The 22,754-nt window shown below is 36.9% G+C and overlaps 4 protein-coding genes across 4 annotated transcripts; 3 read left to right on the top strand and 1 right to left on the bottom strand.

Annotated features, from left to right (window-relative positions):
• Window positions 1-2,586: 2,586 nt before the first annotated feature.
• LOC130590641 (uncharacterized) lies at window positions 2,587-3,015 on the bottom strand. Its single transcript, XM_057393129.1, has one exon. The coding sequence runs from the start codon at window positions 3,013-3,015 to the stop codon at window positions 2,587-2,589; it is 429 nt and encodes a 142-aa protein (XP_057249112.1).
• A 7,954-nt stretch (window positions 3,016-10,969) lies between these two features.
• LOC125495248 (uncharacterized) lies at window positions 10,970-13,611 on the top strand. Its single transcript, XM_057393059.1, has one exon. The coding sequence runs from the start codon at window positions 11,076-11,078 to the stop codon at window positions 12,984-12,986; it is 1,911 nt and encodes a 636-aa protein (XP_057249042.1). The 5' UTR covers window positions 10,970-11,075; the 3' UTR covers window positions 12,987-13,611.
• Window positions 13,612-17,936: 4,325 nt separating this feature from the next.
• LOC125495247 (putative disease resistance protein RGA3) lies at window positions 17,937-20,296 on the top strand. Its single transcript, XM_048639902.1, has 2 exons — window positions 17,937-20,157; window positions 20,271-20,296. The coding sequence occupies exons 1-2, from the start codon at window positions 17,937-17,939 to the stop codon at window positions 20,294-20,296; spliced, it is 2,247 nt and encodes a 748-aa protein (XP_048495859.1).
• LOC125494621 (uncharacterized) lies at window positions 20,291-22,021 on the top strand. Its single transcript, XM_048638098.2, has 2 exons — window positions 20,291-20,930; window positions 21,620-22,021. Exons 1-2 carry the CDS (start codon window positions 20,379-20,381, stop codon window positions 21,629-21,631), a joined length of 564 nt encoding a protein of 187 aa, XP_048494055.1. The 5' UTR covers window positions 20,291-20,378; the 3' UTR covers window positions 21,632-22,021.
• The last annotated feature ends 733 nt before the right edge of the window (window positions 22,022-22,754 follow it).

Below are 22,754 nucleotides of genomic sequence, written 5' to 3'. Positions count from 1 at the left end.
TACATTTTATTTTCTCAAAAAATTGATATTCAGTTTAATTGTTCTATTTTCCCTCCTTTTTTCATTCAAATGAAACAGTTAGTTATCATTTATTTATTTATTTCTTTTTTTTCCTTTATCTATTTTTTAATGTCCCCATATGTTGCTTTATATAATAGAGATAAGGCAGTCATTATTTTACACTTTTATGTCGGCCATGCACTTGTGTTTTTCTCTAGAGATTTTTATATCTGAATCCTAGAATTCTTTTATCGTGGAAATATTATAAACATGGTTGTTAACTTCAACAAATCCTTATATTTTGACTTAAGTGCTTGTTTACCTCAAATTGTGGAATTGAAGAAGAATGAAATTAAGTAGACGTGAGAAATGATAATAATGATTATTACCTTAACTTTATTAAGCATTTGATTCAATAGTGAAAATAAATTATTTATAGGAAAATTTGCCAAAAAAACCTTTTACGAGTTCATTTTTGCGAAAAAACCTTATAAAACATTTTTTGCAAAAACAAACCTAAAACTTATTTTTTTTTTTCAAGATGAAACCTTACACCATTTTTCGGTGTTGACCTTTCAATTTCCGGCGTTGACCTTGGCAATCTAGTAATTGCTCACTATCCACTCCAATTTGCCAGCCCCCCACCACCCCTGCAGCCCTCACTTCACCCCCACCCTAGCCCCCATCACCTGCAGTCCACCCCCCTTCGCAACCTCATCCCCCCCCCCCGCAACTCCCCCTCCCACCCAGTCAAGGTTTTTTCGACACCCTAAAGCATAAAGTTAGGAGAGAGAGTAGCAGATAACAAAAATGGAGAGAAAGAGGGGGTTGGGGAGGGGGGTTCATGGTGGGAGGGGTGGACGAAGGGAGAGGAGAGGGGAGAGGGAAGAAGGGAGAAGAGAGATGGTAGGGGCGAAGGTGGGGTGGAGGGTACGGTGTGGGGCCGCCGCATACGGGGGTGGGGGGTTGCCGCCTGCAGTGGCGGATCCAGGAATTTATGAATAGTTGGTCACTACCGACTAGGTTGCACAGAAATGGCTACGGGTACGGGTTCGGATACGCGTATCCATATAAGATAATCCATGAATTTAAAGAAAACTACTTCAAATAAAATCAATTTATGACTAATAATAGTTCATATTACAATAAAATAGTACCTAAAAATAGTACTTATTACAACCAAATAGTTAGAAAATATTACAATTGTTCTCGACGAGTTTTCATATTTTGATATCGATTTATAATATCATCCTTGCTAACCTTCAAAAACATTTCTTTCTCCACATAAGTAATCAAGCAATCATTCAACATTTGATCTCCCATGCTATTACGCAATTTATCTTTCACTTGCGTCATACTAGAAAATACTCTTTCTACACTTGCAGTTGCAACGGGAAGAACCAACACCAATTTCAAAAGCAAGTAGACCCGATCATGAGCTTCGGACATTCCCGTCTCAACAAGTTTCATTGAAAGCTCGTGAAGACTCTTTAAATTCCAAAATCTCTCATCTCTTCTAACATCAACAATAAAATTTTCAAGTGAACAATCAAAAAATATCATTTCGGTACTTGAAAACTCATTGGGATAGAACTTGGCAAGTTGAATCAATTTTCTTTTGTCAAAAGAAGAAAATCGGTTAGTAGGATTAAAGCAAGACATACAAATAAGTAGTTCCTTACTTATCTCCGGAAACCGATTCTCAAGTTCTTGCAATTGAAGGTCAATGACACTTAAGAAAACTTCAACTCGAAAATGATGAAGATTTGTAACTTGTGGGCTCTTACCTCTAAACATTCTTCTCCCCGGAACATGATATTTCTCCTCCATGTTTGGAATCTCGATGTCATATTTAGACATAAAAGAAGTGACTTTTTCCATATGAGAATCCCTCCTTCATTCTCTCATCTTTTTAGATTGATCTTGGTTACATCAACCATGGCCATAGCATTTACAATGTCTTGATCACGTTTTTGCAAAGCCACATTCAATGCATTTGTGATGCCAAATATAGAAACCATCAAGTGTGCCACAAACACAAAATCAAATGACATCAACAAGTGTGTAAGAGCTTGTGCTTTATTTGAATCAATTGCATCAGAAACTTCACCAATTTTATCGAGTGACTCAAGAATTGAAGGATACAAATCAAGCACATTCAAAATTGTTTTAAAGTGGGACCCCAACGAGTGTCACAAGGTCTGCCTAAGCCACGTTCTTGATTTAAACCCGTTCCCGATTCAAGTTCACCTGAGGATAGTGCTTCCACAACTCGTTGAGCTTGTTTCTCTTGAAGAAATTCTTTCCTTTTAGGTGAACCACCCACAAAATTCAAGAGAGGTGCAAGTACATCAACAAAAAGCCAACCACAATCTGAATTCTTTTTAGCAAGTGCAACTTGTGTCAACTGAAGTTGATGTGCAAAACAATGCACAAAGTATGCTTGAGGACATTCTTCTAATATCAAAGCTTTGAGTCCATTGATTGAACCTTGCATATTGCTTGCCCCATCATAACCTTGCCCTCGAACTTGTGAGAAAGTCAAAGAGTGCTCCATGAGTAATGACTCAATACCACTTTTAAGAGTTAAAGAAGTGTATTGGGAACATGCACAACACCAAGAAGACGCTCACATACTTCTCCCTTTTTATTAACATATCTCAAGCAAAGAGCCATTTGTTCCTTATCAGAAATATCGGCGGACTCATCAGCTAGAATAGCAAAAAAACCACCATTCATATCTTCAAGTATTGCTTTCGTTGTCTCTTTTGCACAAGCATTAATGATATCTTTTTGGACAACAGGAGAAGTGAGTTGACAATTGCCAGGTGCCAATTTGAAAACAACTTTGGAATACTCAGGATCATGTTGTGAAAGAAGAGTAAGTAATGAAACAAAATTACCTCTACTCAATGAACTTTCTTTTTCATCATGACCACGAAAAGGCAACCCTTGGAGTAAAAGCCACCTGATAGTTTCAACAGAAGCTTCTAATCGCGTTCGATAAGCACTCATGGTTTCTTTTGTTTGTTTTGATAAACCAGTAATAATGCTACTCTTTTGGTTCTTGAAAAGTTCCATAGCAATCATAGCATTACTATGAACACTCTTATGACTACCAACATGCTTTTTTATTACATCCAATCTATTCCAATACTTAAAACCATTGGTAGTAAAAGCATCTCTTCCAACCGAATTGTCCTCCTTGAATAAATAGCAAGCAAAACAAAATGCAGCATCCTTTTCAACACTATATTCTAGCCAAGGCCAAGTGTCAAACCAATCCAATTAAATCGACGATTTTTGGCCCGATAAGTGTTTGAGGAAACACAAAATTTTTAGGTTGGCAAGGTTTTCTATCAAGGTATGTTCTTCTTACTATGCTTTTATCATCAGGATGAAAATCACTCATCTTTCTCCTTTTCCCAGGATCTTGTGGAAGATTAGCAATTTCAAATTCGCTCAATCTGGGAATAAGATGGGTTTTGGAATTGTGTGATGGAGAAAATGTTGTTCACTTTGTTGATGAGAAGGATTTTGTTCATTTAGTTGAGATGGAGGAGGAAGATTTTGTTCATTTTCTTGAGGTGGTGAAAGATTTGGAGGAGAAGGTGGAGGAGGTGGAGGAGGAGAAGGTCGAGGAGGTGGAGGAGGAGAAGGTCGAGGAGATGGAGGAGGAGAAGGTGGAGGTGGATTTTGAGTTGGCGTTCTTTTAACAAAAAAACTTGAAATATTCTTCGTTTTTTTCCTTTTCATTCTGAAAATTAAATTAATACTTTGAATGATATTAAATAAGTCGATTGAAAAAGCCAACACAATACAATCAAGCACATAATACATGATACATCATTCAAAAATGATTTCTAAAACATTCTAATTCCTATCCTTAGTAACATATTTCATAAATCACAAATTCACATCAATTTCCAAATCTAATTTCCAAATCACAACACAATCATAATGGCATCCTAATCTAATTTCCAAATCACAACACAATCAAGAATGATTCAATCAAGAATGAAATCAAATTGACAAAAATTCACAAATAAACATCAATTTCAACAACAATTTACAACCCAACAATGATTCATGAAGAATAATTCAACAATTTTCAAGAATGATTCAATTAAGAAGGTTGAATTAGAACTTTAGAAGAATACCTGCTGCCGCCGCCTGCTGCCGCCCTCTGTTGGTGTGTTGGTCTGTCGCAATTCGCAAATCAAAGACCCAAATCAGATTCTTTTGAGACAAAAAAAACCCTAACAAAATCAAAACAACAAATTCGAAATGCTAATAAAATAAAACAAAACAAAATCAAACAAAATCAAGCAAATAACAATTCACCGGAAAACTCTCCAGCAAATCGAGTCAACTACTCGACTTTGTTTTGCGAATTGCGAGACTACACGGCGCTGCTACTATGCTACTAGTGCGTCGGGACTCGGGCGGTCGGCAAACTCACCGTGCGGCTGCGGCGCTGCTACACTTCTACTACTTAGGGTTTTTGTTCGCGAGGGAGAAAGAGAGAGAAAAAGGAAGGGTTTGCTCTCGCGTGTGAAAAGTGAAAACGCTGCAAATGAAAAAAAAAAATTAAAAAAAAAATAATAGTTGGTCACGTGACCAACAGTAGATCCGCCACTGGCCACCTGAGGGGGTGGAAGGAGGGTTGGGGCTGCTGATGGGGGTAGGGGGCTGCAAGTGGGGGTGGGGGCTGCAGGTGGTGGGGATTGGGGGTGGGGGTAAAGTGGGGCCTGCAGGGGTGATTGGGTGGGTGGGGGGCTGGTGGCCGGTGTTGGTAGTGGTGGCTAGGTGGTGATTAGGGAGGAAGAAGGGAAATAGAAGTGGTCAACGCTAGAAAATCTTTGGTCAACACCGGAAAATGAGTTTAAAATTTCATCTTGAAAAAAAAATTTATTTTTTGATTTTTTCTCGCAAAGAATGCTTTATGAGGTTTTTTTTCGCAAAACTGAACCTTTCAAAGGTTTTTTTTTGGCAAATTTTCCTTATTTATAAGGATTTTTTTTCTTCTTATTTGGTACACAAATTTGATGATAGGGAATTGTTAATAGAACCAGAGAATAACTAAAGTTTAGCACATTAGTTTTTTTTTTTTTTGATAATTTGTGGCGTATTTTATTTATGAGTAGGAAAGATACAGCACTAGTACTAAGAAGTAAGAACACAACTACCCAGAAAGGTAGGTGCCTTCTAACAGCCACACTTCACTCTACAAACATCCTTCAAAGTATACTACTATTATAAGCTGAACTCTAATATGAGAGAGAGTAGCAAAATATGAGATAGTCATAGCCAGGCAAGGAAATCATTTTCACACCTAAGCCTTTGCTTTACAAGAGCATCGGCCACCACATTTGTACTCTATCTTTTATGGATGATTTGAGTTGTTGAGCATTGAGCTTGGATTTCATGGCATTCCTAATGAAATTTAACATGAAATTCAGATTCCACGGACCACCCACCATATCATTGCGCCATTTAACTGCGTTTGCAGAATCCGATTCAAAGATAATTGGTTGAGAACAGATGCCAGGTGATGAGAACGATATTTTAACAGCTGGTAAATTGCAAAGATTTCTGCAGAATTGAACTCTATAGGTGGAATTGGGCATGAGAAATTGCAAATGAAAGTGCCTCCACTGTTGGACAGGGGCGGATCCACAGGGGGTACAGTGGGTACAGCTGTACCCCCATTTTCAAATTTTTTTTGAAGGAAATAAAAGCTAAAAGAAAAAAAAAACGCGGCCCAAGACTGACAGAAGGACGCTCCTCATTTCTCTCTCACTCACGCGTCCCTAACACTACTCCCTTCTTTCTCTCTCCTCTGGTCAGTCTAAAACGTAACGTTTCTTTTTTCTTTTCTCTCGCTTTCTTTCTTTTTCGCCTGCCGGCGTGCCGGGCTGCCGGATTCTGTGTCGCCACTTTCTTTTTTCTTTCTTTCTTTCTTTTTCGCCTGCTGGAGTGCCGTACTTGTAGACTGTAGTCTGTAGACGTTGTACGGTTGTAGTTGTCCGACTTTTCGCCGGAGTTTTTCTTGTCGCCACGAGACGCCACCGCCAGCCTCTCAGTCGCCCACCGGCCACACTCGAACGACAGTAGCCTGTAGCCAGAAGTCAATCTTGAATTGAACGCCACACTGTAAGCAGTTGCCACTTTCAGTTTATTATATTTTTTATAATTTCTGCTAATTTATAAATGATAGATTTCTCATTTTGATATGAATTCAGAATTAATATGTTGTGCAATTGTGATTATGAAATTAAGATTACTTGAATTGAACTTAGAGATTTCAATCTTCTATTGAAATTAGAGATTACTAATTACTTGAATAGTTGAATTGAAATTAGAGATTACTTCATTACTTGAATTGAAATTGAGATTACTTGAATTGAAATTAGAGATTGTAAAATTGAAATAAAGGTTGTGAATTGAAATTAGTTGAATTTGAAATTAAATGTTGTGAAATGTAATTTGAAACAAGAAACTTTGGTATTAATATCTAATAATATTGAGAGAGATCTTTTTTTGCAAGTTAATGATGATGATGTAATTAAGCGCTTCCAATCTAAGAAAGGTGGTCCGATGCACTTGTAATTTTTTTTATTTGAAATTTATGTATTTTTGTCGTTTTAAATTAGTTGTAATTTGAATCATTAATTGATATTGGCATTGTATTTTGATTTGAATTTTCAGTCGTAACTTAACTCAAGTATTGTATTTTGGTTTATTTGATTTTTTCTCATCCGTACCCCCATCCCGTAATTCCTGGATACGCCTCTGCTGTTGGAAGAACACCGCCAATGGCACTCACGATACAAGGCATTCTACACTATACTAATGCAATATTAACTCAAGTATTGTCAGCCCAATTCATTTTAAGCCAAAGTGGGTTACATTTAAGTAAAAAATGGATCTTTTTTCAAATTGAGAGGGGTCACTTTAAAAATAAAGGGTAACTTTTAACCTTAAATGAGTCACTTATATACTTTCTTTAGTTTTTTTTAGTTGCACCATTTTTCTTTTATGGTTGTTTTTTTAGTTCACCCATAGTACACCCGGGTGTACCATGAGCATGGTACACCCAAGGATAATAAATTAGAATTTTAGGTGCTCATTTGACACCAAATTTGCTCATATGGGCATTTTGCTCATTTACTCATTTGCTCATTTTGTAATAAAAGTGTTTGCTCATTTTTTGAAATGAGTAGAAATGTTTGCTCATTTGCTCATTTGTTCATTTTGCTCATTCGCTGTTTTTTTAATTGTACAATTTCTTGGAGAAAATACTATATATATTCTCTGTTTTTTTAATTGTACAATTTCTTATTATGGTAAAGTTTGTAAGCCTAAATTAACTCTCACTTGGCTTACACCATACAGCCCATTTGGAGACAAGATCATGGGACATTTATGTCAATTTTCAATTTCTTTCCTTTTTTTCTTTTTTTTTTGTGCCCAAATCAAATGGTTCAATTGAAAAAAAAAACGGAAGTATAAGTAAATTAAAGTCATCCGTTCGGGGCATATAGTTATCCCGTATGGTTCATTTAGGGTCTGTTCTCTTCGGCATAAAACAGCTGAACTGAACTGAACTTATTGGAGCTGAACTGAACTGAACTGAACTTATTGGAGCTGAACTGAACTGAACTGAACTTATTGGAGCTGAATTGAACTGAACTGAACTGAACTGAACTGAACTGAATTGAATCGAATTGAATTAAATTAAATTAAATTAAACTGAATTTAATAAATATATAAATAATATTTTAAACAATAATAATATGAATATTAAATAATAATTATAATGATAAGTAATAATAATGAATAATGAATAATAATAATAATAAGAGTAATTAGTAAAATAAATTATACCAATATAATAATAATATTTAACAAAATGGTTATAAAAGAATGGAGCTGAACTGAACTGATTGGAGCTGAACTGAATTGAACTGAACTGATTGGAGCTGAGCTGAACTGATTGGAGCTGAACTGAATTGAACTGAACTGAAAATAAGATGGGGAGAACAGGCCCTTAGTGCAAAATGTTACTACATTGTACGATAAATTATTGTACATTCGTCTCATATAAGAATTTATGTAAGTAAGGTTATTGTTATACTATCAAAAGTAAGATTATTAGATAACCAAGGATGTCTTGGCCTAGTGGTTAAGATTGAGGTGCTGTGAACGATAGGTCATAGTTTCGAATCCCCCCTCCCCTTCTTTGTACTTTGTATTGCCTTCGTGTCTCATATGGATAAAAAAAAAGTAAGATTATAGATACATTTCTTATAAAGGTGAGGAATAGTCTAGTGGTTAGAGCTCTCCTCTCAATTTCAAGAGGTGTCAGGATCGTCGATTCTCGCCATAGGTAAGTTGAGATCCCCTTTATTCCCTCCAACTTGTGAAGATTTCTCCTTACCTTATTAAAAAAAGGTACATTTCATATTCGTATTATCAATCGTGTCAAATTTTCAAATAGGTTGAACAAAAAGAAATATTGGGAATATACACTATTTAGTGTCATATATTGTTGTTGATCCCGTAGATGACATTAACAATGATGAAGATATATTAGATGAAATTGATATAGAAGGAGAATTTATTTTTATATTATTTCATTATTTTAATTTTTTCTAACCATTAAAAAATCACATTAGCCATTAAAAAGAAACATAGGTAGTAGTATAATTAACACACTTCGTGGACTAGTAAACTGTTTTTTAATAAAATGAATTTTAGAGTAAATCTCACAAATATCAGTAAAATTATAAAAAGAACATGAAGGTGTAAAATAAAGATCATCATACTGATTATAAAGGAACATGCCCGTATAATAGTTATTAAACAAAAAATATCAAAAATCATAAAAAAGAACATGAATATATCAAAGAAAGAACATCACAATAACTATAAACGACCATGTGCATATAGTACTTTGAAATAGCTACCCACCTCTTGTAAATGGGTATGTGTATATAGTACTTGATAAACAAAAGACTGATAAAATTCATCAACATAAAAATAAATATGAAAAGAACATCTATACAAATATATTAAAAGGCGTGCATAAATAAGAAACTGTGCCACTTGGCACTCTCTCTAGGGAGTGGTTCATCTAATCCATCTACATTAAAAAAAATTTAGAAATTGCATAGTATAGGATTCGATCTCGAGACCTCAAGTACATATACTAAAATCTTAACCACTATACTAAGTGGTATTTAGTGTTATTATCATAAAGTATTATATTACTAAATGAATTTTTTTCTTACCCGGGACATAGCCGGGCCTAATAACTAGTTAAGATATAAAATAATGAACTTACTGATTGTAAAAGACATGTGTATATAATACTTGAGAACATGAAACTATCAAACAAAGAAAATCATCAAAAGAAGTAAAGAACATGTGCATTTGTAATTGAGAAAAAAAAAAATTCCCAGAATATATTCTTCAACAATGGACTAAAAAAACAAGTATTATAAATGGTCAATAAAGAAGTTTAGAGATAAGCAACAAAATAAATAAAAGTTACAAAGTCCTCTAAATAAATAAAAGTAAAAAAAAATATGAGGCTTTATTATTTTTTAGAAATTTGTTGTCAGATGTTTAAGACCAAAAGCCTTTTTTCTTATACTACGTTCTATTGTTACGGGGTTTGTTAATTATCGCCCCAAAATTACTTAAAATCGCCCCAAATCCATTTTTTCGGACTATTTTACCCTTTCTTCTTTTCCACACCACCCACCACCCCCTACCTCTCCACTGCCACCTGTGACCCTCCACCGTCGTCACCTACTTCCCCCAACCACCACCATCACCCATATACGATCTTCGCGAAATTTTTTTAGGCTTGGGCGAACGTCCACCGCCGGAACGTTTGGCCTGGACGTTCCGGCCATAGGGCGATCGTCCGCAGTGGACGTTCGCCCCATGGCCTGGACGTTCCGGCCATGGGGAGAACGTCCACCACGGACGTTCTCCCAAGCCTAAAAAAATTTCGCGAAAATCAATTGAGGGTCGAGGGAGAGCGGTCTGCTGGTCGTCTTGGTCTGAGGTCGTCGGGGGTGGTAGATCAGCGAGGCCGTCGGAACGACAGTCCGAGTACAGCGCCACAGCAGAGGTGGCCGGCGACTGAGAAGAAGAGAGAGAATAAGGGGTTAAAGGCTTGAGAAGGAGAGAGAACTCAGGGTTAAGGGCTTGTCGTGGCAGGATCGGAGGTGGGTGGTGGTGACAGTCTATTAGGAGGTGGGTGGTGGTGGTGGTGGTGGTGGTGGTGGTGGTGGGTGCTTGGCAGGAGGTGGGTGGTGATGATTTAAGGAAAAAAAAAGAGAAAAGGTTATAGAGGTAATTTTAACTATTTTTTGGGCGATTTAAAATAATTGTGGGGCGATGTATAGAAGTTGAGATTGTTAAAAACGTTCTATTGTTAGATGTAAGTGATTTAGTGTGATGTGCGCCTTTTGTTCTAGCAGTTTATAGTTGTGTTTCATTATATAATTATTGTCGTTTCATATCGGGTGTATGTAGTGTAGAATTTTTAGAGGAGAAAAAGAGAAAATTTGAGAGAATTAGAAAGACTACATTTTCATATATTTTTCACACATAAATAACTAAACAAAACAATCTTTAAATAAGCATACAAAATACTACTAATAATAGTATGCCCACTACGTAACCTACCACTTGATATCTCACTAATAGACCATTATGTAGACCACTACTTGTTAGCCCACTAACTAATTATTAGCTACTAGTCCTAACTATTAGGAAACTATTTGACTAGTTTTGGAGCATAATCCAACATGTAGATTACCATACACCCGGGTCCATGTTCCACATATTGGTAGTTCCTGACTTAGGAATGTCTTTTAATATATTAGTATAGATTGAACTTTCTATTTTGTTTCGTATGCATCGGGTGCATATAGGGGACATAAGGCTAATCATTGAGTGTTGGAAGGCGATATATGGCCTATTCACCTATCGCCTGCCCTTTTTTCTGATTCTTTGTCCATTATCCCACCTTTATTGATTTGTTCTGCCGCACCATGTCAACCTCCACCTCCTCACAGCCTCTTGCTTCCCTTGTGACACACGGTAAAATTCTGGCTGACCTGCTTCAGAGAGCTCGACAAAAAGAAGGTTCGACGCATGGCAACGAGATCATACACAAGGAGGTTATAACCGTCGTTATCAAGTTACTAGATGATATTAATAAGGCACAAGGCAGAGCCTTTTTCCCTAAAGAATCTATAGCTAAATTCCTCAAAAAAATACAAACAACTCTTGAAGATCTCATTAAGCTTGATCCTGATAACAAATCAGAATATGAGACTCTTGCTGAGAGAGTCAACAATTTCAGATTAGCAAGGCAGTTTCCAGCAGTGGTTTCATCGTCGCTGACAAGTACCAATTGTGAGATCCCACCTTTGGATTATCCCCGGGAAGAGTTTTCAGCTACATTCAACAATCTTAATTACGAAGAGAAGACAATCCTGTTTTGCTTATCATTGTTGTCAGCTACTGGCGCGAGTATAAAGAAAAGAGAGTTAATTCATTGGTGGATTGGAATGGATTTAATCGAGGATCAGTTGGTTGGTGAGAACTTGTTAGCAAAGCTTGTATCGATGGGTTTTATAGAGCGTACTTTTGGAAACAAAAAGTTCTCTAATAGGTACAAGATTAATGATAGTGTATGCGATATGGTAAAACAAGAGATGAGTGTCTTTGGGAGTATTCAAAAGGAGGGTTCCTGGTCTGTGATGCGTAGTAATAAGCAGCAGCAGCAGCAACAGCAGCAGCAGCAACAGCAGCAGCAGCAACAGCAGCAGCAGCAGCAACAACAAGAGCAGCAGCAATCGCCTAAAAATATTTCTGGTCCTAGAGTATTAGAACCTCGACGTAGATCATTTGTACGCATCCCCACCTTCAAATCGCACCAGGATGATAAATCTGTGGCTGAAGCGTTGCTCAATGTCCACGAGTATAAACTTAACGCTAAGGCATTTGAATGGATTTCAAAAATGAAGAATGTTAAAGTGCTACACTTGGGTAGTTGGCATCATGATCCCACCAATTACATTCTGGTTGAAGACGTTGACTTGTTTAAAGATTTGAAGAATCTTTGGCAAGTGAGGTTTTTAAGCCTTCAAGGCATATCAGGAATTACAAACTTGCCAGATTCTATTTACAAGCTCGAGAATCTGACGGTTTTGGATCTACGAGCATGTCACAACTTGGAGTCTCTTCCAGTTGGGATTGATTCATTGAAGAAACTTACTCATCTAGACCTGTCAGAGTGCTACTTGATTCGTCAACTTCCTGCCGGTGTTCAAGCCCTGTCTGAACTCAGAGTGCTTAAGGGGTTCGTGATCAGTTCAGCAGCTACAGATCCAAAAGGCGGAAAACCAAACATGAAACAGCAAAATTATGCATCCTTTTGTGCATTCAGTGATTTATCAGAACTTTCTAAGCTCAGAAAATTAACTGTTCGCACAAGAAGAATGAATTTTCCAACAAAACAGGATCTGGACACTTTGTGTCAAATGCAACAGCTAAAGAATCTAAGAATTGCATGGGTAGGAAATCCGAGTGATGTCGTGACAGATAGCGGTTTCCGAAGATTCCCAAGAAAACTGAAAAAGCTGGAGCTGCAGGCTGCTCCTGAGAGCACAGCGTCGCTACTGTTGGGGCTGATTGGTAAACAAAGAGTCAACTGCCTTGAGAAACTGTACATTAGAGGAGGAGGACTGGTTCAGCTGGATTCAGAGAAACATTGCTTTGATCATGTTAAGGTAGTAAATTTAAGATACTTGCCTAGATTACATAGCAACTGGGATGAATTTAGAAACGTATTTCCTAGTGTCACTCGATTACAGATATTTGGATGTCCCAATCTCATCTTCTTCCCTTGTGACGAAAATGGTCTATGGGAGTACATGGGGAATATTACAGGTTGATTGTATTGTATTTTCCTTTTAGTATATAGGAATGAAATACTTACCAGGAAACTATTTAAGTATAGCATTCGAACGAGGGGAGTAACTGGATTGAACTTTACCAAATCCAAATCTAGTCCAAAGTTTTTTGCACTCGAGAAACTGAGTCCAATTCGATATATCTAATTTTTTTTTTTTTTTGAGTCCAGTCCAATCCGAAACTTTTTTCTTGAATCTAAGTTCAGTTCAGTCCGATTATTATATAATATTTTTTTTGAATCAATTGAAATTTTTAAGTTGAACTCATTATATCCATTCCATTCCACAAAGTAAATTAAAATATTTTATAAAGTGCGAATTGCAAAATACAAAAAGGGTTAAAATAACTTTTGTCTTTTTAGTTAGTTTTCAATGTTCACTTTGGGTTTTCGGAGGGTAAGTGAAAATTTTCTGGCACAAGGTAAAAAATAATTTAGAATTAAGAAGTCTAAAATTTCTACAAAAATGTTAAGAAATTTGAATTTTTTTTTCTAAGATTCTTTTTGTGGAGTTACATTACTTTTTCACTCGAGTTACACCACTTATTCATAAGAGTTATAGTGCGTAAAATTCATTCTCATTTCTCATGTAAGTATGCATTTTTATATGAATTCACTTCTGTATCTATATATGTATCTGTATATGTATATGTATATATACATATGACATTAGGTGACTCTCCTTCTGTCATATGGACTCACTTCTGTATATTTATTCATATACATATACATATACATACATGTATATGTGTATATGTATATATATTTTATCTTATAAAGGTAAGATAAATGACATCAGGCGACTCTCCGCTTGAGAGGAACGCCTAATAATGTATCAGTAAGAAGAATAGAGGATAGGGAAGAATTATTACAAATCAGAACATCATAAGTATCAGAAACTAAGTGCGTGACAAACACTAGCAATCCAATTAGTCGCTCAATTTGCTTCTCTATTTGAAAACATGAGTATCCTAGAAATGAAGTGGTTGAGTAGAATCTTAATATCATGGATGATGTGATTAATCTGTCAAGGAGGATGCTAGATGTTCAACATCGTATTGATGACTAAGAGGTTGTCTCCTTCAATGAGGATGTCTTGGATGTTGCTTTAATTTCGACGACCCGTTGAAGACCTTGATGCAGGGCAGTGGCTTCAGCCACAAAGACTAGAGGAGAACCGATGTCGAGGGCCTGAGCCTTGACCAGAGAGCCTGAGCTATCTCTAATAATGAATCCTGTAGCAGCTCCTCCATTTTTTACTAATCCGTCAAAGTCGAGTTTGAAAAAGTTTAATGGAGGTAAATTCCAAGCGACCGGAGTTACTTTTAGTGAAACTAAGGAGTACTTTTTCGAATACTAAGGGGTTTACTTTACAGAAACTAGGGATTACGTTTTACAATGCTAAGGGTTACTTTTACTAGAAAGTATGGGTTACATTTTGTATTTATAAGGGGTTACTATTTGTAATTATAAGGAGTTACTTTTGTAATTATAAAGAGTTACTTTTACTGAAACTAGGGGTTACTTTTCTGAAACTATGAGCTACTTTTTCTGAAACTAAAGGTTATTTTTTATAATTATAAGGTGTTACTTTTATTGAAACTACGGGTTACTTTTTCTGAAATTAGAGTTACTTTTACGGCCCTTTTGATAGTTGGTCATAAATGATGGTAATGGGAATGAGTTTGTGTGTAAATTTCTAAAAAAATATCATTGCCCATTCCCATGGTAATGCTAATTTATCCAAAAGTGTCCATATTTCTTCTTGAATTTTAAAAAAAAACTAATATGAACCCGGTGCACACTAATTAGTGTGCACCTGATCCATATCACGTGAGTTTATGATAGTGTATGTTAAAATGATATAGTGTATGTTAAAATGATATAGTGTATGTTAAAATGATATAGTGTATGTTAAAATGATATAGTGTATATTAAAATGTTATAGTGTATATGTTAAAATGATATAGTGTATGTTAAAATGATATAGTTTATATATTAAAATGATATAGTGTATGTTAAAATGATATAGTGTATGTTACAGTGATATAGTGTATGTTAAAGTGATATAGTGTATGTTAAAATGATATAGTATATGTTAAAGTAATATAGTGTATGTTAAAGTGATATAGTAGTGTATGTTAAAGTGATTTAGTGTGTGTTAAAATGATATAGTGTATGTTACAATGATATAGTGTATGTTACAATGATATAGTGTATGTTAAAGTGATATAGGGTCACGTGCCTGGGCCTGGTCCACACTATTTTTAGTGTGAACCGGGTCCACGCAAGTCGGATTGTTTGAATTTTCATTCCCATCCAATACTACCTTGTAGGTGGTAATGAGTGGTAATGAAAATTGCTTTCTTTTGGAGACAAAAACACAAGTTTATGGGTGAGATTGCTTAACCACAGAGAAAAAATACCTCCCCATGGAGATTTTACGGGTGCTTCCCTAATAAAATTACACTTAAAATTCATTTCCATTACCGCAATTTACTAAACGACTACCAAACGGCCGTTAGGAGTTACCTTAAAATTATAAGTGTAATTTTTAAAAAAAATAACTATTACTACAATTTAATCATATACATAAAGAATGGAGTTCAAATCAGTGAAGGAATCGATTGCTTACCAAACAAAGCCTTAGATAGTCGGTAGAATACCACTTCGACAGTTAAATATAATTGTGGATAGTTAAATATAAGTGAAAGTATTGGGTCAGACCGTCTGACCAATACTTACTGTCAGACGGGCTGAGCCCAAAACTCAAACTCCAACTCAAACTCTGTATGCACCACTTTCTCTCTTCTCTTCTTCTTCTCCCCACTCTGTACTATTGTTGCCATTACCACTACAAGACCCTCTCGATTTCTTCTTCTCCTTCAATGGCTGCCACAACAGTGAGGATGATCACATTGAAATCCTCCGATGGAGAGAAGTTTAAGTCGAAGAATATGTTGCTCTTGAATGTGAAACCATCAAACTGATGATCGAAGATGATTGCGCCGACACCGCGATTCCTCTCCCTAATGTCACTGCAAAGATCCTCTCGATATGGTTAACTTTTACTCCGCGGGATGGAACCCGATCTTCTATTCCCACCATGCTAATGTGGATAGAACATGGTCCATATGGAAGAGCTTGTCCATTAATAATAAGGATTTCACGGATAAAGATTTCTTGAACACCTATTTCTACTTCTATGATGAAAATGCTTAGCCTTTAAAAATCTATGTTAGAGATGTCTTGGATACCAAGAAAATGGGGTACGACTACCAGCCTCAGGACCTCCCTTGGTTGAAGTCAAAGCCAACTCCTAAGCGTAATCGTCTCCCTAAGCCACTCAAGAAGGTGTTCTCCACCGTCAAGAATGTCGTGATTGAGTACTGTAAGAAACACGTTGAATCTACTGCTGCAAAGTCTTCTTCTACTGAAGATAGTTGTTCTTCTACTGTTAACAGTTCTACTAATGAAGAACTCAAAAATGGGATAGTGAGTTTTAATCAAAGGTTAGTGTTTTATTTTCTTTTCAGTTTGACTTTGTTTTCTTTCAGTTGGACTTTGTTTTCTTTCAGTTGGACTTTGTTTTCTTTCAGTTGGACTTTCTTTTCTTTCAGTTGGACTTTGTTTTCTTTCAGTTGGACTTTCTTTTCTTTTAGTTAGACTTTCTTTTCTTTCAGTTAGACTTTCTTTTCTTTCAGTTGGACCAACTGAAAGAAATAATGGGTCAACTGAAAGAAATAATGGACTAACTGAAACAAAATAAAGACTACCTGAAGAAAAATGTAGACTACCTGAAAAAGAATAAAGACCAACTGAAACCTAAGTAAGTCTAACTGAAGCACAAAAACCCACTGAAAAACAAAGAAGACTAACTGAAAACAAAATGAAGACTACCTGAAAAAAAATTGGAACCACCTGAAAAAAAAATGAAGACTACCTGAAAAAAAATTGGAACCACCTGAAAGTCGTCCGACCAAGATTATGGTCGGACGAGTCCGACACAATACGTTCTCTAAATATAATTGTGGATAGTTAAATATACGAGTCAACGACACAGTTTCCAAATCAAGTTGAATATAAAATCCAAACCATGAGAGTGTTCATTATTGAATTCATTTCCCTCAATTTCTTTTTCCTCTAATCTTTCCTTACCAAATAAAAATTTATTGAATTGGTAATTTGTCATTTTATATGCAGGGTAGGAGAAAATAGTAAAGAATTGTTGGAAAAAAGAAGTTGGAATGACATGATGTAGGATTGTAGGTAACGTCGTTACGACAAATTATCGAGGTGGTAGTTGGCGTTGAAGATTATTTAACGGGCTCAATCAACATTTGAATAAGCAATGAAAAAAAATGCATATAAGAAAAAATATATGATGAACAACCACTCAACCTAATAAACAGACATATAAAACACAATGAATAAAGAAATATTTGCAATAAATAAACTAAGAAGCATAAAATTAGAGGTTAACAAAGGAGAATCGTCAAGATCGATGTTCATTGGAGAATAGTTGATGGTGCATTAGTTTTACTTTTTTTTTTTTTTGGTGTTTGTACCCGGTTCATCCTTCTGTCTACATTCGGATTGAGGCCAAGTTTGGGGTGGTTATTAGGTTCCATTCCTCTCACAAGGTGTTGCGGAGATTCGAACAAAGTCAGTCCCCATCACCACTGAGCCAATACTTACTTGATGCATTAGTTTTATCTGTTGATGAATGAAAGAACAATTGATGTACATTAGTTTATGGGTTTTATATTTTTTGGGCTGCGTTTTGACATGTATCTACCATTCTAATGATAGAGACGAGTCCACCATCTACCAAACTCAATTCTTCCCAGCCTAAACTCCCTCCCTTCCCTCTAAGGCAAATTCCATTTCCATACCTGCTAATTGCTATTACCAGCTTCCTCTACGAATACCTATGGCCAATATTGCAACCCTGATATCAACTATCGATACACTCAATGTATCACTGCAGTATGCCATCGAAAAAGACGAATCCAGCAAGTGGTTCTCTAGTTCTGAACTAGGGGATTTGAGTCGTTCAATAGAGTTAATAAAAGCTGCACTACATGATGGGGGCTTCAATAAATTAGAGCTCTCTCATGAAAAAGAAGTCTTTGTAAGGAAACTCATGAACGTTGTTTACGATGCTGATGATTTATTTGATGCGTTCCTCACTCTGGCAGAGACAAAACAACTCCCCAAGAATTGTAAGATAGTTGCAAAGGTACGCGATTTGTTTTCCTTTGACAAATCCCATAATAATCCTGCTTACAAATTGTCTTCAAAGATGAAGAAAATCAAAGAGAAGTTGCATGATTTGGCTCTAATAAGTAAGCAGTTTTACAATTTGTCTTCAGAGATCACGAAGACTACTAAAGACCAAATTATTAGGAGTAGAGAGACTAATACCAGTTTTTTTATTCGTGGAGAAGATTTTAATGGGAGGGAGGATGACTTAGAGTCGATCGTAAGCATGCTGTTAGATTCTAAAGCTTCTAAAGAGGTTGTGGGTTGTCTTCCTGTAGTTGGAATTGGGGGTTTGGGAAAAACTGTTCTTGCTCAACTTGTGTATAAAGATGAAAGGGTTTGCTCCCACTTTGAATTGAGGGCGTGGGTTTATGTTGCAGATGGGGATGAAAAACAACTTAGGAGAAGAGTTTTGGAAAGGATTCTTGAATCGTTAGGGGGTTCTATATCTGATGAAAATTTTACACTTGATATGCTCCAGAGCCACTTTCGGGAGAAAGTACAAGGAAAGAGGTTCTTTCTTGTTCTAGATAATGTTTGGGATGTGAATACAGACGAATGGTTGGGCTTGATGAGGTGTTTGTTGTTTGGTGGGCGGGGAAGTATGATTCTTGTAACTACACGGATACAACACACAGCAGAGATTATGAGCACGAAACACGTGTATCAGTTACAACCTCTGTCCAGAGAGCAGTCGTGGCTTTTATTTGAGAAAATTGCATTTGGACCCTATGATAATCACGATGGCTATGCAGACCTCATTCAGATTGGCAGGGAGATTGTTGAAAAATGTGCTGGTATGCCTCTTGCTATCAGAGTAGTAGGAAGTGCGCTATATGGTCAGGATAGAAGCAAATGGCTGTCAATTCATGAGACTGGGTTTGCCAAGAGTAGCGCAGGTGATGTTATGTCAATATTGAAACTAAGTTATGATGAGCTTGAGTTCCCCTTGAAGAGCTGCTTTAGCTATTTAGCTTTGTTCCCCAAGGATGTTGTCATATCTAAAGACATGTTGATTAGCCTTTGGATGGCACAAGGATATATTGTGCCATTAGACGGAGGTCAAAGCATAAGAGATGCTGGTGAGGAATATTTTTCAATTCTCCTGCAAAGATATTTCTTCCAAGAAACGACAACAGATGAAAATGGTGAAGTTATCTCATGTACAATCCATGATTTGATGCATGACCTTGCTCAAGAAGTAGCAGGGAGAGAGATCTGTGCAATGAATGCTATCACAGACAACATGGGAGATGAAATTCGACATCTCTCTCATGGAGGAGGAGAGTGTACAGCAGACCCTTCTACTATAAGTAAGATCCGTTCTTATTTGCAGGCGACCTCTGTTCACTCATTCCCGTTAGATACAATAACTGCAAGTTGTATACGCCTTAGGGCTTTGGACTTGCATAGTTCAGGAATTGAACGTTTGCCAGATTCTTTAGGTAACTTGTTGCACCTAAGGTATCTTGATCTCTCTAAGAATGTCAATCTCAAAGCCCTTCCCACTTCTCTCACTAAACTATTTAATCTGCAAACTTTAAACATAGACGGTTGCTATGGGTTGAAAGTGTTGCCAGAAGATTTCAGCAAACTAGTAAATTTGCAGCACTTCTATGTACATTGGGATGGATTGACTTATATGCCTGCTGGCATGGATAAGTTGACCAGCCTCTGTGTGTTAACCAGCTTTGTAGTTGCTGACGAGAACTCAAGTGAGAAGAACCACGTTGGCCTGTTGAAAGATCTGAGCCCCCTCAGTCATTTAAAAGGCTGCATTAACATCTCAATCCCTGAAAATTGTGCACTTGCAGTTGAAGTGGATGATGATAGCAGAAGAATTTTGTCGGACAAGGCAGATCTCAATGCAATATGGATAAATTTTCAAGGTAGTTCTTATAATATGGACATTCATCATAACAGAGATGTTAACCACAAAGCACTGCTGAAGATGCTACAGCCACATCCTAATCTCAAGGGATTAACATTGTGCGGTTATCAGGGAGCAAATATGTCAGTATGGGATAGAGTAGATAATTTGGCCAGTTTTCTGCCAAATCTCGTTAAGATTGAACTTAGATCTTGTCACGGTTTTCAGCATCTCCCTCCAATGAGTGAACTGCAGCATCTGAAATCATTAGAACTTCGTAACTTGAGGAATTTGAAGTACCTGGGGAGTTTAAGTAGCAGTAGCAGTCCTGCACCAGCTTCTGAAGCAGGGTCATGGACAGCTGAACAAATCTTCTTCCCCTCCCTTGAACAACTTGAGTTAGTGAATCTTCCGAAGTTGAAAGGTTGGTGGAGAGGGATCGAGTCAGTTGATAGCAGCAATAATAGGCAACCTCCATTTCCATGTCTTTCAAAGTTAACTGTACAGTCGTGCCTTGACCTTGCATCATTGCCGCCCTGTCCAAGTCTAGAAACACTGTTTTTAAGCGAGTTCAACGAAAATTTGCGAATCATAGTTGGTAAGGATCATGAGGGATCTATTTCTGCCTCATCATCTTATCCATCTGTGGTACAATGTGGCAATTCAGATGTCAAATTGAAGAGGGTGGAAGTAGAAGACGTCGACTATCTCAAGTCAAAGCCGATGGGATCATCTACGGGGATGCATAATGATTGGGATAAAGAATTCATGAGTTTACCGGAAGCTGGCGAGGTAAATTGTTTACCAAGTTTGAACTTTTCTCTGTTAATTGTACAATGTTGTTGATTTTATACCAAACTGCCTCTCTTGATTTTTTGCCTAATTACAAATATAGATTTTTTTCTTGATCCATATGAGCTATGAAGGTAGTACAAAGTACAAAGAAGGAAAGGGGGGATTCAAACCTCATCATTCACAGTACCTCTATCTTAATCACTAGGCTAAGACATCTTTGGTATTACAGATATAAAAAATGAGAAAATTCAAATCTATGTTGGAGTATCATATTTTGACACCACTACTTGGTGTCCAGATAGGTTACTTGAACAAGCTTTAACATATACTCCCTCCGTTTTATTTATTTGCTACATTCTTGTTTACACAAGGATTTAGGAGATGTCTCTTTCATTCTTTTTTTGTATACAGACCCCTTTAGCATTAAATAAGGTAGAAAAAGGGGAAAAAGTAGTACTTTTGGTGGAAAAAGAGGAAAAACAAATATAATACTATTACTTTTTGGTGGGCCAAGTCTCCTAATAAGGAAAATTGAAACAATGTAGCAAATAAAAAAAGCAACCATTTTTAAAAAATGTAGCAAATAAATAAAAGCGGAGGGAGTACCTAACATATAGAAGTAATCTTGTCATGTATGTCTGCATGCCTTATTAATTGAAGATGAATGTTATGGTCAAATTTTACAGGTTAGATATTGACGGTGTGTGCAACGACGTGACATTAGGTTGCACCGAAGAAACAACTACATAGCGATAATTAAGGAAGACTTGGTCATCGTTTTGGCTGCGGGTAGTCGTGTCAAAACAAGTTTTGGGTATACCCACGGCGAACCAGGTCAGATCCGAACAGGTCATAATTCTGACAGTCAGTGCACCAGGTCGTGATTGGTCAGGTTTTGTTCAACTGGGTCGATCGCATTTGAATCATGGGAATGTCGGGTTCCGGACATGTCTGAGCGCTATATTTACAAGTTGATCCATTTTCGAGTATGATTGCTGATATGTCACATTTATATATAGTTTTTAGATGCATTTTGATTGTATTTAGAACTCCTTTTAGAGCATTTAGGTGTATAATGGAATGAATTACGTAAGTTGTGCTCTACTACTCCCCGTTTGCGTTTTTGATCATTTTCAGGTTACTTTGATGCAAATTGATTATGATTACCTAAGATCAAGCCTATTAATCATTGAAGATGAAGATATCTTGCACAAGGATCACAATGCATCATTTCGGGACAATTTCGAGTTAGAATGAAGCAAAGAGTTGTGAAAGAAGTGTCAAAACTGACACCTGTTCACTATTTTGGCCATAACTTTTGATATACAATTGATAATCAAGAAATTCCAGTTGGGTTGGAAACTAGACTTCAAGGGCTTTCCAATGATAGGTCACACGCCCCAATCCGACATCTGGTTTGAGAGATACAGCCTTCACAAGTTGACGCAAAATCACTGTTTCTCCGCCCGGTCGACCGGGCGGTTTTGCCCGACCGGGCGAAATATTTTTCACCAAAATCAAGGAATGTTAGCCCGGTCAACCGGGCGACCAAATGGGAAAATTGCTTACGCGCCCGACCGGCGGTTCGCCCGGTCGCCGGGCGATTTGCTTTTTTGTCGTAAGTTTGAATCACGTCGCCGACCGGGCGGATTTCGCCCGGTCGACCGGGCGGTTCTCGGACGCGTTTTTTCGGGTTTTTTAGCCGGTTTTGTAAGAAGTATAAATAGGTTTTTATATTTTCGAGAGACTATCTATTTTCTACGTTTTTTAGGGCCAAACACTTAGTTTATTCTCTCTACTTTTGTTGAACTTTTACATTGG

The sequence above is a fragment of the Beta vulgaris genome, chromosome 2, assembly GCF_026745355.1.
Source record: "Beta vulgaris subsp. vulgaris cultivar EL10 chromosome 2, EL10.2, whole genome shotgun sequence".
NCBI classification, from domain to species: Eukaryota; Viridiplantae; Streptophyta; class Magnoliopsida; order Caryophyllales; family Amaranthaceae; genus Beta; species Beta vulgaris.
Note: the sequence above shows the minus strand (reverse complement) of the source record. Positions and strands in the feature narration are given on the sequence as shown.